Raw genomic sequence first — 15,525 nt, 5'->3', positions numbered from 1 at the left:
AGACAACAATTCCCTAGATGGGAAACTAGAAGCAACTCCTTAGCAATCGCCGAAAGGCAGACAAAAATCCAAGCCATGGTTCAACTCCGAATTGTTCAGAGCGCAAAGCAAAGTCAGAGCACGTCAGTTTGGACCTAGGTTGAAATAAGCAACTTAAAGAACACAAACAGTCGAAAGTGAAGCAAAGCTATTACAAGACCGCATCATTGCTCTCACGTAAACCTTAGCGAACCACCTCCGGAGGCGTACTTGATGCCTCACGTGAAAGTCAATTATGACGAAATACTTAACAAGAGTCAAACAAGCAAGGTAAGGGAGCGGCTGATGGAGCAAACGATCGCGGAAGAACTGCCCAATTGTTGTGATAAACTTATTAAATAGTTTCATATCATGAAATGGGACTGTATTATATGCAAAAAGAATATTCACCACAACTCCTACAGTGTCCCCTGTCAAAAATGCAAGGAATATGCCCACATCAAATGTGCAGACGTCTCGAAAACAGCCAAAAACGTGGAGTGGATCTGTTTATACTGTTTTAGGCCCGCGATTCCCCGAGTTAGCCCAGACTCTGCTTCGCTTGTTGGTCCTGGTGACCTTCAGGAGCAAGCTGGCTGTGAGAGGGGCCCGGAACCGGGCCAAGCCATAGCGGGAGACGTACGCCCAAATTTTCAAAACCCAGTGAACCCCCAAAGCCAACAAACACCAGAACAAATTTTTGGGCAGCGCTAGAAAAACCAGAAGACCTGCTTCCTATCTACCAAGAAATCGTTCACTGGAAGCCAAGCTTCATGAGAATCAACAAATGCAAAGCAGGCAACTCATTTATCAACGCACTAAACGACGCCCTTAAACCTCTTGAAGACCAATCAGCAAATGCCCCCTTCTCATTGCTCGCTGCCATGATCATGCCCCACCTACTGCTCTGCCGGACAAAGAAGGCCGACGACAACTCTGCCAATAAAACGCTAAGCCGACGTCTTGACCTTTGGTTTAGTGGAAAACTGACGGAACTTTTCCATGAGGCAGGAGCATTGCAAAAACGAAAGCCAGCAGCCAAACAAAAAGTAAGTGAGCCCAAACCAATCAAACGTTTCAATGAAATGATGAAAGCAGGAAAAGTCTCAGGCGCGATGCGAGTGCTGGCCGGCGAAAAAGGAGGAGTCCTTCCGTTGAAACACAAGATTGGAGACAGCGATGTTTTGAGTATTCTTCTTTCGAAGCACCCACCTGCATCCTCGTTGAACGAACAGTGTCTTGTTACAGGACAACAACCCCTTGCTTACCACCCAGCAGTCTTCGAAAGAATCGATGCAGCATTGGTTGAAAAAGCTGTCCTGCGCACTAACGGAGCACATGGTCCGTCCGGCTTAGACTCAGCGCAATGGAGAAGGATTTTGACCTGTTTCGAAAAGAACTCTGACAACCTTAAGAACACAGTCGCAGCTATTGCCAAACGAATCGCGACCCAAAAACTCGAATCAGAAACCCTGATGCCATATAACAGCTGCCGACTTATTCCTCTGGACAAAAACCCTGGAGTTAGACCGATAGGAATTGGTGAAGTACTTCGGAGGATAATCGGAAGATGTATCGCCAAAAGTGTTGATGCAGAATTACGATCGATAGGCGGAAACGACCAGCTTTGCATGGGTCAGACCGCGGGAATCGAGTACTCTATTCACTCCCTGCGAACCGAATTTGAGAAAGACTCCTGTTAAGCTCTGCTACTCAGCAACGAGGTAGATGCAACGAATGCCTTCAACAACCTGAACAGAGCAACAGCGCTTGAAAACATAAGGAGAATCTGCCCTTCTAACTACTGCGCCCTAAACAACTCCTACCAAAACCCCAGCAATCTGTACGTCGACAAGCAGACCCTTCTTTCCCAGGAAGGATGTACACAAGGGGATCCTTTGGCAATGCTAAGGTATGGCATTGCGTCAAGGCCGCTGATAGACAGAATGAACATGGAATCAGTTTAGCAAAAATGGTACAATGACGATGGCACTGCAGCGGGAACAATTGAAAAACTCCTGTTGTTCTTCAAGCAGCTGAACAAAATTGGTGAAGGATTTGGATACTTTGACAACGCCCCCAAATGCCAGCTAATTGTCAAGCCTCACACCATTGAAAAAGCGAAACATTTTTTCAATAACACAAACGTACAAATCGTTGACGGTGCACGAGTTCTCGGCTCTGTAATAGGGTCTGCAGAAGCCTGCCAGAAGTTTGTTCAAGAGCAATCAGAAACACAACAAAAATTTCTGAAGAACCTAAGCGAGTTTGCCAAATCGTCACCGCAAGCAGCCTATCACTGTTTTTCCCGAGGCGCTCAAAGTAAATTGACATTCCTGCTACGTACAACCCCAAAAGCTGATACCATCCTAGCTGACTCAGAGAACATCATCCGTAAAAGCCTAATACCGAATATGACCGACCAGGACTCCCCCGATGATGGTATGAGATCCCTGTTGAGTCTACCTGTAAAGAATGGCGGGATGGCAATCAGAGCACTTGACGATTTAGTCCCCGCGTATGACCAATCGAAACTTCTCAGCAGCCCACTAGATCATTTTGACGTAACAACAGCGACACTACATCAAGAGAGAATCAAAACAGACATACGATGACAAAAACAAAACCCAAAACAAACAGAAGTCAGAAGAAATTCTTGCAAACATGACCGAAGATCTCAAATATTCAGTACAACTAGCCAGTGAGAAAGGCGCGTCTACATGGTTGAATGCACTGCCAATAGAACGACATGACCTCTGGTTAACCAAAACCGAGTTCGGAGGCGCCCTATGCATTCGATATGGCTGGCAATTCAAAAATATTTCCGAGAAGTGTGCGTGTGGCTCGAAGTTTCTTGTATCCCATGCCCTTCACTGCCCTAAGGAGGATATCCAATAATCAGGCATAATGAAGTAAGAGACCTCTTCGCCGAGCTTATGCGAAAAACTTGTTACGATATCGAAGTTGAACCTCACCTGCAGCCTCTCAACAATGAGAGCCTAAACCCGCAACCTGCAAGGACGAGGAAGCACGATTAGATATCTCAGCTAAAGGCCTATGTGGTTCTCGCTTTGAGAAATCATACTATGATGTTAAAGTCTTCAGCCCGTTTGCTCCAACAAACAGACGTATTGGAATCAAAGCGAGCCACAAGTTCCACGAAATGACGAAAGAAACCAAATACCAGGACAGAATTGTTGAAGTTGAGCATAGCTTTTTTATCCCTCTGATCTTCTCGACCACAGGAGATAGCGGCCCCGGCTCCACAATAGTTATAAAACGACTTGCATCAAGAATTGCTGAAAAGACGAAAGACACGTATCCTAACGTCAAAAATTTCATCAGAACATCCCTGAGCTTCGCCCTACTTAGAAGCACAATCCTTTGTATAAGAGGCCACAGAGGACAACGCTCTTACAAGGAGGAGTCTTCAACCTGTGCATTTAATGCCAAAGTTAACCCATAAATCTGTACATATAAACCTAATTTGAAACCTAACGTGAACTTAAATGTATACTGCTTCATACCAAACTTTGACCTCCAGAAACTGACTGGTAATTTATTCATTTCATTAGCAGACGTGGTGTTCAGTTTTCATTCTAACAGCACACAGTGCACTTTGAATTTTCGTTTTTACGATCAGTTGCTTGGATTTTGCTCTTTTTGTTTGACCTCGAATGAGGTTAGCACCGTTCTGTTATTGTTGACCTTTATTGAAATCAAGTTATCTACATTTTTAGCCACACCTTTTGATAAGGGCAGTGTTTTGAAAACAAGATATCAATCAAATATACTGGATTGTCCCCAATTTTCGCGGGTGGAAAAAAATGACCAGATAATTTTCAAAACAGAAAAAGATGTAAACGGAACTTTAGTTTGAAATGAAAAGAATCTATTCTGTTTCCCCCCCAGCTTAGTGGGCTTATATTTTTTACGCCCCCCAGAAGCACGTGCTAATTCTTTACATAGTAACGTACTATATAACAACATATAATTTGTAAGTAGGGGGGCGTAAAAAACACTGGGGGGGCAAAACAGAATAGATCCAATGGAACAAAAACAAAACTAATTACGGAAAAAATTATAAAATTACCAAAAAGTACGAACGACAGTAGCACAACCAGCTCGACTGTATGAGTTGGAAAAAGTCCACAAAGAAAAGACACCAACGCGCCCCATTTTATCTATTCAAGGAAGTCCTTATCACAAATGAAACCATTTTTTGACGAAGCCATCGAAGTCGCCCTGCGGTGTCTTTACTCCAGTGACACCCTCCCCGATATCGAACGAGCACCAATTAAGCTCCTACTCAAACTTCCAGTCACAAACGCTTATTTTCAAAAGGTAACTGGTACTGATACAAAGATTTGCAATGGGGCTTCCCTGGCATTTATCTTGCCCAATATTTGGATGAAATCCCTTGAAGTCAAACTGAGTGCTGAGAACGAGATGACCTCTGGAGAACCAAAAATGCGACATAAAGATGCCCTGGCTGTCAAAAAATTCTTCGGAATAGCAAGGCAGTTGAATGCGAAAACTGGTATCACATAAAATGTCAAAATAGTAAGGAGCACTACGGAAAATGAATAATTATGTTTGGAAATGTTTTCAAGGTGGAAATACAAGGTGGAAGTACAATGAGATGGTCTGGCTATGGGTGCATCACTGGCTGTAATACTGACAAACGTGTGGATGAAATCGTTTGAGGCATCACTGCAAAAACCAGAGCTCAATGAAAATATTTCCAGATCCCACCAAAAGGGGAAGTGCAAAGACTGTAAACGGAGAATGACTTTCTGAGGAAGCGGAGTAGAATGTGAGTCATGCAAAAACTGGTTTCATGCAAGATTCCAAAAGATATCGAATGAGGAATACACCAACATCAAGGGTGTTTTGGATTTGAACTTATTGCAACAACCAACAGATAGTCGGGCGTTATGAGGAGATGAAATTGTATAAAAGTTATGTGGATGATATTATCTGCACGGTTCGTGGTGACCCGGACGAGTATTTAAAATTTGCAAATTCTTTAGACAACAACCTGCAATTTACCTTAGAAAAAATTAACATGGAAGGGAATCTGGCTTTTCTTCAAATTAACGTAAATGTGAGCAGCAAAAGTAAAGTAACCTGTCATTGGTATCAAAAACCAACTGACATTGAAATAAAACTGAATTTTCGCAGCTGTGCATCGCTCCAGCATAAACAAAATGTGATTCAAGGGACGGTTCATAGGGTTTTCAATGCAACCTCTAATTGATTGGCCTTCGATCAGGCTCTTGAAAAGAACAAAACCTGCTGGACGGAAAATCAATATCCAGAAGATTGGTCTTCAAAAATAGTGAACCAGACTCCAGAAAAGATAATAAGTGGCGGGAAAGACCAATTGAAAACAACACCAAAAGAACATCACTGGATCTTATGATAAGCCAACTATTTTTCTAAAATCCAGAGGCAACCTTACTCAAAGCTTTGCAAGCAAATTGAAGAAACTATGCGAGTTGCAAGTGGTTTTTACGACGCGGAAATTAAGATCATGCCTCCCCACCCTGAAATCAGCTTTCGATGGAGACCTGAAATCCTACGTGGTATATTAGATTAAACGTAATGGATGCGGATCCATCTATGTTGGGCAAACAAACCGGCATGTTACCACAAGGATAACAGAACATCAAAAGAAGGATTCACAGGTGGGTCAACATCTGGTTGAATGTCGTGGCGCCACGAATGACATTGAATGAAAAATTCTGGACGCCTGTCAGACGGTAGAAAAACTAATTATTATCGAAGCTATATACATCAGCAAGCTGAAGCCGGCACTAGACACACATGATGAATATAGGAGCGGGAACTCACGTTAAAATATTAGTTCAAATTATAATTTTGACTAGATGAAGATACATAGGGCCAAAAAACATTTTGTGCATGACAAAACGTAATTTGCAAAACCTCCACAAGAGGTAAACTTCAGTTTAGGGCAAATTCAGAATAACCCTAAAAATACAAGAACATGGCTGAAATTGAAAAATCCGGAAAAAGAATGTTTTTAAATAAATTGATAACGGATGTAAATATGAGTTGTAAATAGGCTAAATTTTGTACATATCGAACAAATTTTGATTGAATTTTTCAGAATAGTTCCTAGAATTGTTTTAAGTGTGGTCTCAGACAAACGTAAACACATAATTATTTTATCTTTTAACAATTTGTAAAAACAGTTTTAACCTGACGATGAACGTAAAGTTCGAAAACGTTTGAAGTAATTTCAATTTGACAAATCGGTTTCTTTTACATTGGAAATACACCACTGAAAACATTATTACGAACTATTTGAAGGATATGTAGACAATATTTGCACATACGAAACAAACCCCAAGAAGTTGATTCAACTAGGAACTAGTTTGCTTAAAACTATCGATTTCACAAAAAATGGATAAAACTGTGAAATAGTTATCCCCGACAAGGACGAATAAAAAAAGTTCTGTGTAAATGGCACCGAAAGTTAACATCAACAGAAACAGGAACATTTACACATTCCCACAGCTTCGCACCACTCAAGCATATAAATACCTTCGAGGGTACTATACATAGGATTGTTTGATAGAAGCAACCGGCAATACTTTGATGAAACCCTTATGATCAACAAAAACATATGGCGGAGAAATCCATAGAAATTTGTCGTCAAGCATTGTTAACCAGACAATTGAGAAAAATTTCAGTGACTCTAAAAAGACCGCAAAAACTGAAGCGGAAAACATTTCGAAAACTGACCTAAACCGGTAGGAGAGCCATTTCTTCTGAAATAGAGAAACCAATTAAGCATGCGCCTATAAAAGCTGGATCACTAACAGATGTTACAGTAATCTACACAACAAGGAATTTCAAAACCTACTTACCTTCTTTAATTTTTTTTCATAAAATTCCACCTAATTGGGCTGACCTGAAGACATATAACCCTGCGGATGGCAAAGGATAAAAAAACAGACTTCCTGGCAGGTCGGCACGTAAACGAATGTAGTGCCATTTAACGGGAGTGTGATTGGCGTGTAGTTGATCAATGCAATGTGCCACAAAGCTCATGATTCGCGACGCAATACATATAGCAAAATCAAAGTCATTGCTGAAGATTTGCTATGAGTACAGCAATCAGGGATTTATAATAAAATTCAAGTTACCACTGGTCAAGTTACTTTATTCCGAGAATAAATTTCAGCAAACAAAAACAATGAAGTGCTGCAAACTCATATCGAATATGCAGAAACTTATAGAAAATTTTTATACAATGAAAAACAATCTCTTGATGTAACGTCTCAACTTTGACTGGGACTTCAAATTGAGCCATTGTTGAATATATTTAGTAATATGATATTGGTCTAAAAATGCATGAAATATTATCGGATGAAAAGCATAACATTTGAATGACTGAAATAGTTGTTTTTCGAAATCGCAAAAACCACATCCGAAGGCCTGAAAAACATTTGATAAGTACCAGATACTTCATTACATAATTAGCAGCACATTTAAAAGTTGGCGATGGGAAGAAGCAGCAATGTAAAATTAACATCCATCTGCCTTAGGTTATTGACAATAGAACAAGTGTTTATCTTGCTGACATAACTTGTCTTGACTTTGCTCAATTTTATTTGGTATAGATCTCTCAAACAATACAATATAAATTTTGACGCAAAATTTAATCAGATTCTTTCCTAATTACTTTACGTCTTGCCCATTTTTCTCTACTTCACGGATTTTGTGAAAGTATATCCAAGGTTCTACTAGAAACTCTAAACGTGACTAAAACATGATTACAAAATCTGATGTGTCACATTTCAATGAATTAAATATCCTAAACATTATTTTAAGTTCAAGATGAAATTGGTCCTATTCTATAATATTTATGTCCGCACAATCTTCATATTTCATAAATCAAAAACAATCAGGCATTCTTATATTCACGAAAATTAAAATTGAAAGTGATTCTGTGGTAATCAAATCAACCCTTGAATCAAGTGCAAATTGTACCATTGGCCTCAATCCCAAGAAATCCAAATGGGTTTTGCAAATTGATATAATCATTCTTCGCCAGCGAGCGAACTTAGCAGATGTATCAGCAATGGCTACAGCCATAAACAATGCAATTTAAACACGTCTTTTACAAACAAATTCTGGCTAAATTGTTTTTTGAATTTTTTTCTGCGGTGAAAATTAAAACTTTAGAACAAATAAGGAGAATATTAGAAGCTCAGTCTCACTCGCGCAAATACCAAACCCAAAAACTGGATTATGGAAAGTTTCATTTGACAGGCGGATTGTTAGCTTTCTAATTGAAAACAACTATAGCAGATAGAGACACACCTTTGGAAAAGCAATCATACTTCTCGAAAATTGATATCTAATTGCAAACACAATAGAATGATTCATACTAAAATTCCAAGAAGTAAGACTCAACTCCTCAAGAGAGCCACCAGAAGAATATTGAACAGAGACTCAACTCCTCAAGAGAGCCACCAGAAGAATATTGAACAGATATGACCAAACTAGCAAATTTAGCTTTCCCACTCCAGCAGGCGGCTATGGATCACAGGAATGTAGAGAGGAATTCTTTCATGAGCTGTTTGTCTTCTGAACTAAGATCTAAAAGGTTGATGAAGCAAGATACAAAGACAGTTCAGGATTTTCGCACATTATCCAAGAGGTTACAATCAAAATCACACTACCAGAAGAAGAAGCAACAACTACAGCACTTTTTGCATTCTCATTCAGAGAGCAAGTTAATCGTGTGACAAACACACTGAGTTTTATCGCCAACACAGATCGCAAAACCGTTAAAACCCAAAAACAGTTTGGAAATAATATATAACGTTTAACCAGGGGCCTCAACAAAAAGTCAACATATCGTTGCTTTAAGTGATCGAAAGGATATCCAAACAACAATTGTCGTGGACGGAATTATCGTGCATTTTGATATAGTTTTTCTTACCTGGCGTGAGTACATAGCAGATGTATCAGCAATGGCTGTAGTCATAACCAATGCAATTCAAGCGGGTCGTTTAGAAACAAAATTATTTTTTTTGCGGTGGTGAAATATAAAACTTTAGAACATTTAAGGAAAAATTAGAAGCTCAGTATCACTCGCGCAAACACCAAACCCAAAAAATTGGACTTTGAAAAAATTCATTTGACAGGCAGATTCCTAGCGTTCCAATTGGAAACAACTATAACAGATAGAGACACGTTTTTGACAAAGCAATCGAATTTCTCAAAAATTGATATCTAAGTGCAAATGGAAAAGAATTATTCAAACTGAAACTCCAAGAAAGAAAACTAAGCTCCTCGGGAGAGACGAAGAAGAAAACTTAAACGATTTGAAAACACTAACAATTTTAGCATTTCCCAACACAACTGGTGCTTATAGAACACAAGAGAAAACAGGAGGATTTTCTTCATGAACGGTTTGCCTTCTCAACTACGATTTAAATTGATGATGGAGCAAGATACAAAGACAGTGCAGGAATTTCGCAAAATTGTCTCCAAGAGGTTACAGACAACATCATACTACCAGTTGAAGAGGCAACAATTACAGCACTGTTTTGCATTCTCATTCAAAGAGCAAGTTATTGCAAGGGCAAATCCACTGATTTCTATCGCAAACACAGATCGCGAAACCGTTAAAACACCGAAAGAAGTCGAAAATAAAATACAACGTACATCCAGTGGCCTTAAAAAAAGTCACCATATTGCTGCTTCTTTTGATCAAAAGGATATCCAAACAACAATTCGCGTGGACGCAATTATTGTGCATTTTGAAATAATTTTTCTTTACCATCAAACAATCATAGCAGATGTATCAGCAATGGCTATAACCATAATCAATGCAATTCGAACTCGCCTTTTAGAAACAAATTCTGTTCTAACTGTTGTTTTGATTTTTTTTCCGGTGGTAAAACATGAAACTTCAGAAAATTTAAGGAAAATATTAGAACCTCAGTATCACTCGCGCAAATCCTAAACCCCAAAAATTGATTTTTGGAAATTTTCATTTAACGTTCGAAATGCTAGCATTCTAGTTGCAAACTACTATAGCAGATAGAACCAGATCTTTGACGAAGCAATCAAACTGCTCGAAAAACGGTTTCTAATTGCAAATACAATAGAATTATTCATACTGAAACTCCAAGAAGGAAAACTCAGCTCCTCAAAAGAGACACTAGAAAAATATTTAACCGATTTGACAACACGAGCGAATTGAGTTTTTCCCAAGCCCGCAGGTGGCTATAAAACACAGGAGAAAACAAGAGGAAATTTTTCTTGAGCGGTATGCTTTCTCTACTACGATCTAACTTTTGATGAATCAAGATTTAAAAACAGTTCATGAACTTGGCACATTTGTCTCCAAGAGGTTACAGTCAAAATAATGCTACCTGATAAAGAGGCAACAAGTACAGCATTTTTTGCGCTTTCATTCGACAAGCATGTTATTCCAATGCCAAATGTACTTGGATATATCGCCAAACCGTTAAAACACAGACAAACATCGCAAATAGTATACAACGTTTATCCAGGGGCCTCAACAAAAAGTCACCATATCGTTTCTGCATGTGATCAATTGGATATCCGTAAAACAATTATCGTGGACTAAATTTTTTCGTTGTCAAATTGTAAGAGAACAGAGGATACTGGAATAACAGTGGACAATCAACAAAGCGCTATCAAATTTAATACCGAGGAAGAGGTGATCTGTTCTGTCACTGCTGTGCACAACGGGGACATAAAAGAAGTAAAGGCTGTCTTAAAATATTATTTGAAAGTGAGAAAACGCCCCGTTCAACCGATACTACCCTTTAAAACACTGAGCAAACCACACTATTTATTGGCAATCGTCCCAGTATGCAAAACTTGAAAAATTTACTGGTACAATAAAAACTTTGTAACTCTAATTATTGTTACTTTCCCGATCAACGCTTTGGTAATACGGGGTCAATATCAGATGCAGCGCTAATTAGACTCTTAATTTGTATTCTGAACAGGGAGCCAAAACAGATCTTCAAATCCCCTTAAATATTTCCCGTGTCAGTAATAATGGCGGATGGCAGAGTTATTTTTGTTGAAAAATGCATATAATTTCAAATAACTGTTGAGTATAGTCCATTTGCAGAAGATTGTCTGATTTTTCAAAATTATGGCTTCAGCGTTACTTGGCTTTCCATTTTCTCATGTAAACAGAATATGAAATTGAATACGGAAACAAAATCAAGAAACATTTTAAAAATTAAATAATTTCCGAAAAGAAGTGGTGTAAAAGCCATCAAGACTTAAGCAATTAACGAAGCATTATTTAACCAATTTGTGCGAAGATTATAGAAAACACTATAGAAAATATTTTAGCAGGTCAATTGGATTTCAAGAGCACCAAAGAACGCCAAAAAAACGAAAACTCCACAATTAAAATTAAACCTTCTTACAAAACGTGGCTTCTATTTCATCAAAAAATAAGTCAAACCTGGAGGACACAAGCAACTTGACCAACATTAAGCTACACTAGAAAGAAAGTGAAAACTGTTCTTATTGAGACTAAACTATTGTCAAAGTCAATAAAGGCCCTGCTATGAACGCCTGATAGCATTTAGAATCATTAATTCTTCATTATAAGCTGATGAGACCAGTCATTAATAGAAAACAATTCAAATTGCCACACGTGAAAAAGTTACCTCGTAAAGCTCAAAATTTAATCCAAGCACCAAATTGTTGCTGTACTTCAAAAGTAAGTTCAAAAGCATCATGACTCAAAACTACTTGCTCTTCTGCATCTCTTAATACTCAAGCGTGACTAAAATCGCCACTCTAATATGACTTATCTTTGACATCAAAAACTCACAAATATGATCAGAGATTTTGAAAGAAAACAGCTCACCAAAGCAATCTAAATCTTGTCGATTGTAAAAAGAGACCGTTGAGGCTCAAAACAAAATCTAGTTTTAAAAATGAAGATTTGGTCAATAATAGCTAATCTGCATAGCTATTGCGGTGGCAGCTATGAAATATCAAGGTCAGAGTAGACAATTCAAAGTAAATTTGGATTAGTTTCAAGTGTTTTGATGGTGAGAAGCCTAAAAAGGTTTCAACATTTTGAAAACTTTGGACACTTTTTGCTTTTGAGAAAACAAAAAGTTGAAAATGAACTCAATTTTTCAAGATCTTTTCAATGATACCACTTTTGTATGTTTCCGCCAAAGATATCGATCGGTCAAAATTGACTTAACGAAAAAATCGGGGTATCATAAAATTCCTACAAATTTGGAGGAAAAAGAACCGATTTAAAGAAATCCATTAGAGTTTTGTTCACTGACTATTTTTTTTTCATCAATGCAATTTGGAATTCTACAATTCTCCGCAGATTCTCTACTGATTAGGCTAAAATTTCCTTCAAATTTATTAACTTTATGTAAAACGCACAGGACTTGGTGAGCCATCTTGTCTAAAATTTTCATTGATTTCTTATTAAAAAGCAAATTGTATGCTGTTATTTTAGCTCTTTCGGGATCTGATTAAGCTGAAATTAGCACATACTTGCCATTATCATTTTTGAGTTGATGGAGATGTAATTAGAGATTAAACCTTCAATAATCTGCTCTTAATTATCACTTTTCTTCTGAATGGAACTTATTTATCTTCGGAATTCATCATTGATTGACAGACAGCAAACCAGTCTAAAAGCTACTCAAAAATTGATACATCTTCATTTTTTGTGAGGGAAGAGACCATTCATATTTCACACAACCTGTCTAGAAGAGCAATTTCTAGAATCAAGTAGCACTTGAATGCTTTTTCATATCGTTTGCATTATTTATATTTTGTGCAATTTTGAGGTGTTGTATCACTGCAGGAAATAGAGCCGCCATTTTCATATATTGATAGGCGAACAAGCCGTGTGCATTATCTGACTGTTTCCTCTAAATTTATTTACATTTAGAGTTCAATTTTTTGGCGTTTTGAAGCAAAGCAATAACCAATTCTGTGTTTAATTTTACCGGTTCATTTCTTTTCAACTTGAGCAGTATAGCGACACTAAATTCTGCTATAAGGCACTAAATTCTGCCATAGATTCTGCTATAATTTAAAAATAACTGTACCATATTTATAGCTGAAAATAATTTTGTCGGTTTCGGTTGTACTAACTAGCTGAATCAAGTTCCGCCAGCGAAAGAGAGGCTTTTCTTTTTGTTAATTATGCTGCTCAACCAACATTACCTATCAGTGTTAATTGTTGTAACTATTAGTTGTGTCGTGAACAATGTGTGGTCCACTGATAATGGTGTGAGTGTCTTTTTGCCAGCCAATTATGATCGAGGAATTAGGCCCAGTGTCAATCTTGGTGAGTCTACTTCTAGGTAATAACTCATTACTAATCGTTAAAATAGTTGACAGAAGTTACTAAACGATATGGAACGGTGGCAACTTTTTTTGCAAGAGCTTTTTAAGCGGCTTGGAAGAACTGATTTTAATATTTTGCACGGGTGGGAAACTTATAACCCATTTGTTCTGCGTTGACAAGAGTATATAGATTAATGTAGATCAAGTGTAGAGATTTGCTTCATCTTTTCCCGTTATTGGCCATTACGAAATTTGCATCCTCACTTTGTCCCTACTTTTACGCGTCTATGCGTATAAATGACGAACCTCCATTCACAAAATATCGCAAACTTTGAAATCGATACGGGGCAAAAACACATGGCATACATTGCGAATTAATCCGACTTACAGATGACAATTAATTTGCAAAATTATGAAGCAATTTATACAAGCAGATATTCTGTATGTTTCCTTAGTAAGAAAAATCTTCTTGTTCTTGCAAGTTCTTCAAAGTTTTAATAAACCATAAAAATTATACAAGCAAATATTCCATTTGCAATTTATTGCAAGATAATTATGCCTATTTTTAGCTAAGTATACGGTTTCACAGAGCAAGTTTTGGTACAATTTTGTTAGTCCTGTAACACGATAGTCAATTAGATTTCAGCCGAGATTAGAGAACAATTATCATGTAAAAGAACATTCTAGTGTGCATTTAAATATCGGCAAATAACATTTAACAGTGAAAAAACCCTCATTTTGCAAATTAGGGTCTCCTGTTGAGCACAACATAAGCGAGCAAGTTTTCACCAATCAGAGCATTAAATTATGACGCTTACACAAGGTAGCCAAGTATTAGGTGCGCGACCCAGGCTCTGTTTAGACCGGCTAGTGTTGCGCGCGGTGGGGGACCACAATCCTTCCACAGACTCTGAAAGGACCACCCACGGTCTGGAAAATTTGATCAGAGCCAAGCCTAGAGTCTGGACAGTCTAATCATAGCGCGGTCTGGATAGTTTTGTGTTATGATCTGAATCGTCCGAACAGAGACTTTTCCAGAGTCTGTACGGTCTGAAATTGAATTGAATTTGAATTTCTCCTGTTAGTTTATAAAGCACGCAGAAGTTGTGGACACAGCAGAATCCACTATGAAAAATCCATAAATCCAAAATTTCATCAGGAGTGGACGCTTGCAAATACTAACGTATCTTAATTAAGCGCCCAGATTTTATTTAAAAACAAGTTTTTTTAACGTATCGTTTTGAATGATCAAGCTATATTGAAGTGCATTGACTAGTTTTTTAACTTTTATACAGGACATGGTCTCTTGTTCAAGCTGAGGTAGTATTTTTTGTTTCAGTAGAAAATTTATCAAAATTCTACCGCGATAACCCAGAGATGTCCGAGTTGAAATTCTTTTTGACGTTTTTGTTTGTATAATGCGAGTGGTTTTCGAGCGAGTATTGTACGAAAAATTTTGATTTGCGGTCAAAATCTCATTCATCATTTTGTTTGAATGTAACCCAAAGTATGATTTAAGGCTGAATGAAAGCAGATGTTTTATGTACAATTCACAAATTGTCAAAATTTTGAACTCGAATAAAGTATCAAAGATGGTGTCTTTTGGTTTCTTTCTGAAGACAATTCTCAAAATTTTCTTTTGTAACCGTTCAATTTTTTGAAGCTTATTCAACGTTGTTCCACCATAAATAAGAAGTCCATACTCAAAAATTGGTACCACTGTAGTTTTGTAGAACATCAAAACGGTGTTGCGACTGCAAGTTCTCCTTAGCTTTGCAATTATTCCGATCCACTTCTTTAATTTTAAACAAATGGATTCCACATGTTTTTCGAAAGTTAAATTCGCGTCTAAAATTACTCCTAGATATTTGTAGGTATTGCACTTCTGAACTGGGCAGTTTTGAATGTTTGTGTTTGCTTTAGTTTCAAAAAAATTCATTACAAAAGTTTTTGACTCGTTTAAATCCAATTTATTTTGATGTAGCCAATGTGAAACTGAATGAATTTCAGTAATTAATTCTTCATAGGTTGGTCTGCTTTTGAAAGGAGGCTGGTATCATCGGCAAAAAAATACGGAGTGGATAATTTACAAGCGTCCACAAAGTCGTTAAAGTACAGTATAAATAATACAGGACC

At 37.7% G+C, this 15,525-nt stretch overlaps 2 protein-coding genes across 3 annotated transcripts in view; both read left to right on the top strand.

The window, feature by feature from the left end:
- The first annotated feature begins 356 nt into the window (after nucleotides 1-356).
- The window catches only part of LOC142352258 (epidermal retinol dehydrogenase 2-like), a 328,166-nt gene continuing 312,997 nt past the window's right edge, over nucleotides 357-15,525 (top strand). The window contains exon 1 of one of the 2 annotated variants that reach the window (XM_075404742.1): nucleotides 357-381. The gene's annotated coding sequence lies outside the window, so the exon portion shown is untranslated. The remainder of the gene's footprint in view (nucleotides 382-15,525) is intronic. The other variant, XM_075404743.1, reaches the window with a different exon arrangement.
- The window catches only part of LOC142351792 (glycine receptor subunit alpha-2-like), a 57,685-nt gene continuing 55,278 nt past the window's right edge, over nucleotides 13,119-15,525 (top strand). Inside the window, exon 1 of the mRNA XM_075403964.1 lies at nucleotides 13,119-13,390. Within this exon, the coding sequence (XP_075260079.1) occupies nucleotides 13,246-13,390 (145 nt within the window). The 5' untranslated portion in view covers nucleotides 13,119-13,245. The remainder of the gene's footprint in view (nucleotides 13,391-15,525) is intronic.

Source organism: Convolutriloba macropyga, chromosome 13 (assembly GCF_964194025.1).
Source record: "Convolutriloba macropyga chromosome 13, txConMacr16.3, whole genome shotgun sequence".
Taxonomy (NCBI): domain Eukaryota; kingdom Metazoa; phylum Xenacoelomorpha; order Acoela; family Convolutidae; genus Convolutriloba; species Convolutriloba macropyga.
This window is presented reverse-complemented; position numbering and strand designations above follow the sequence as displayed.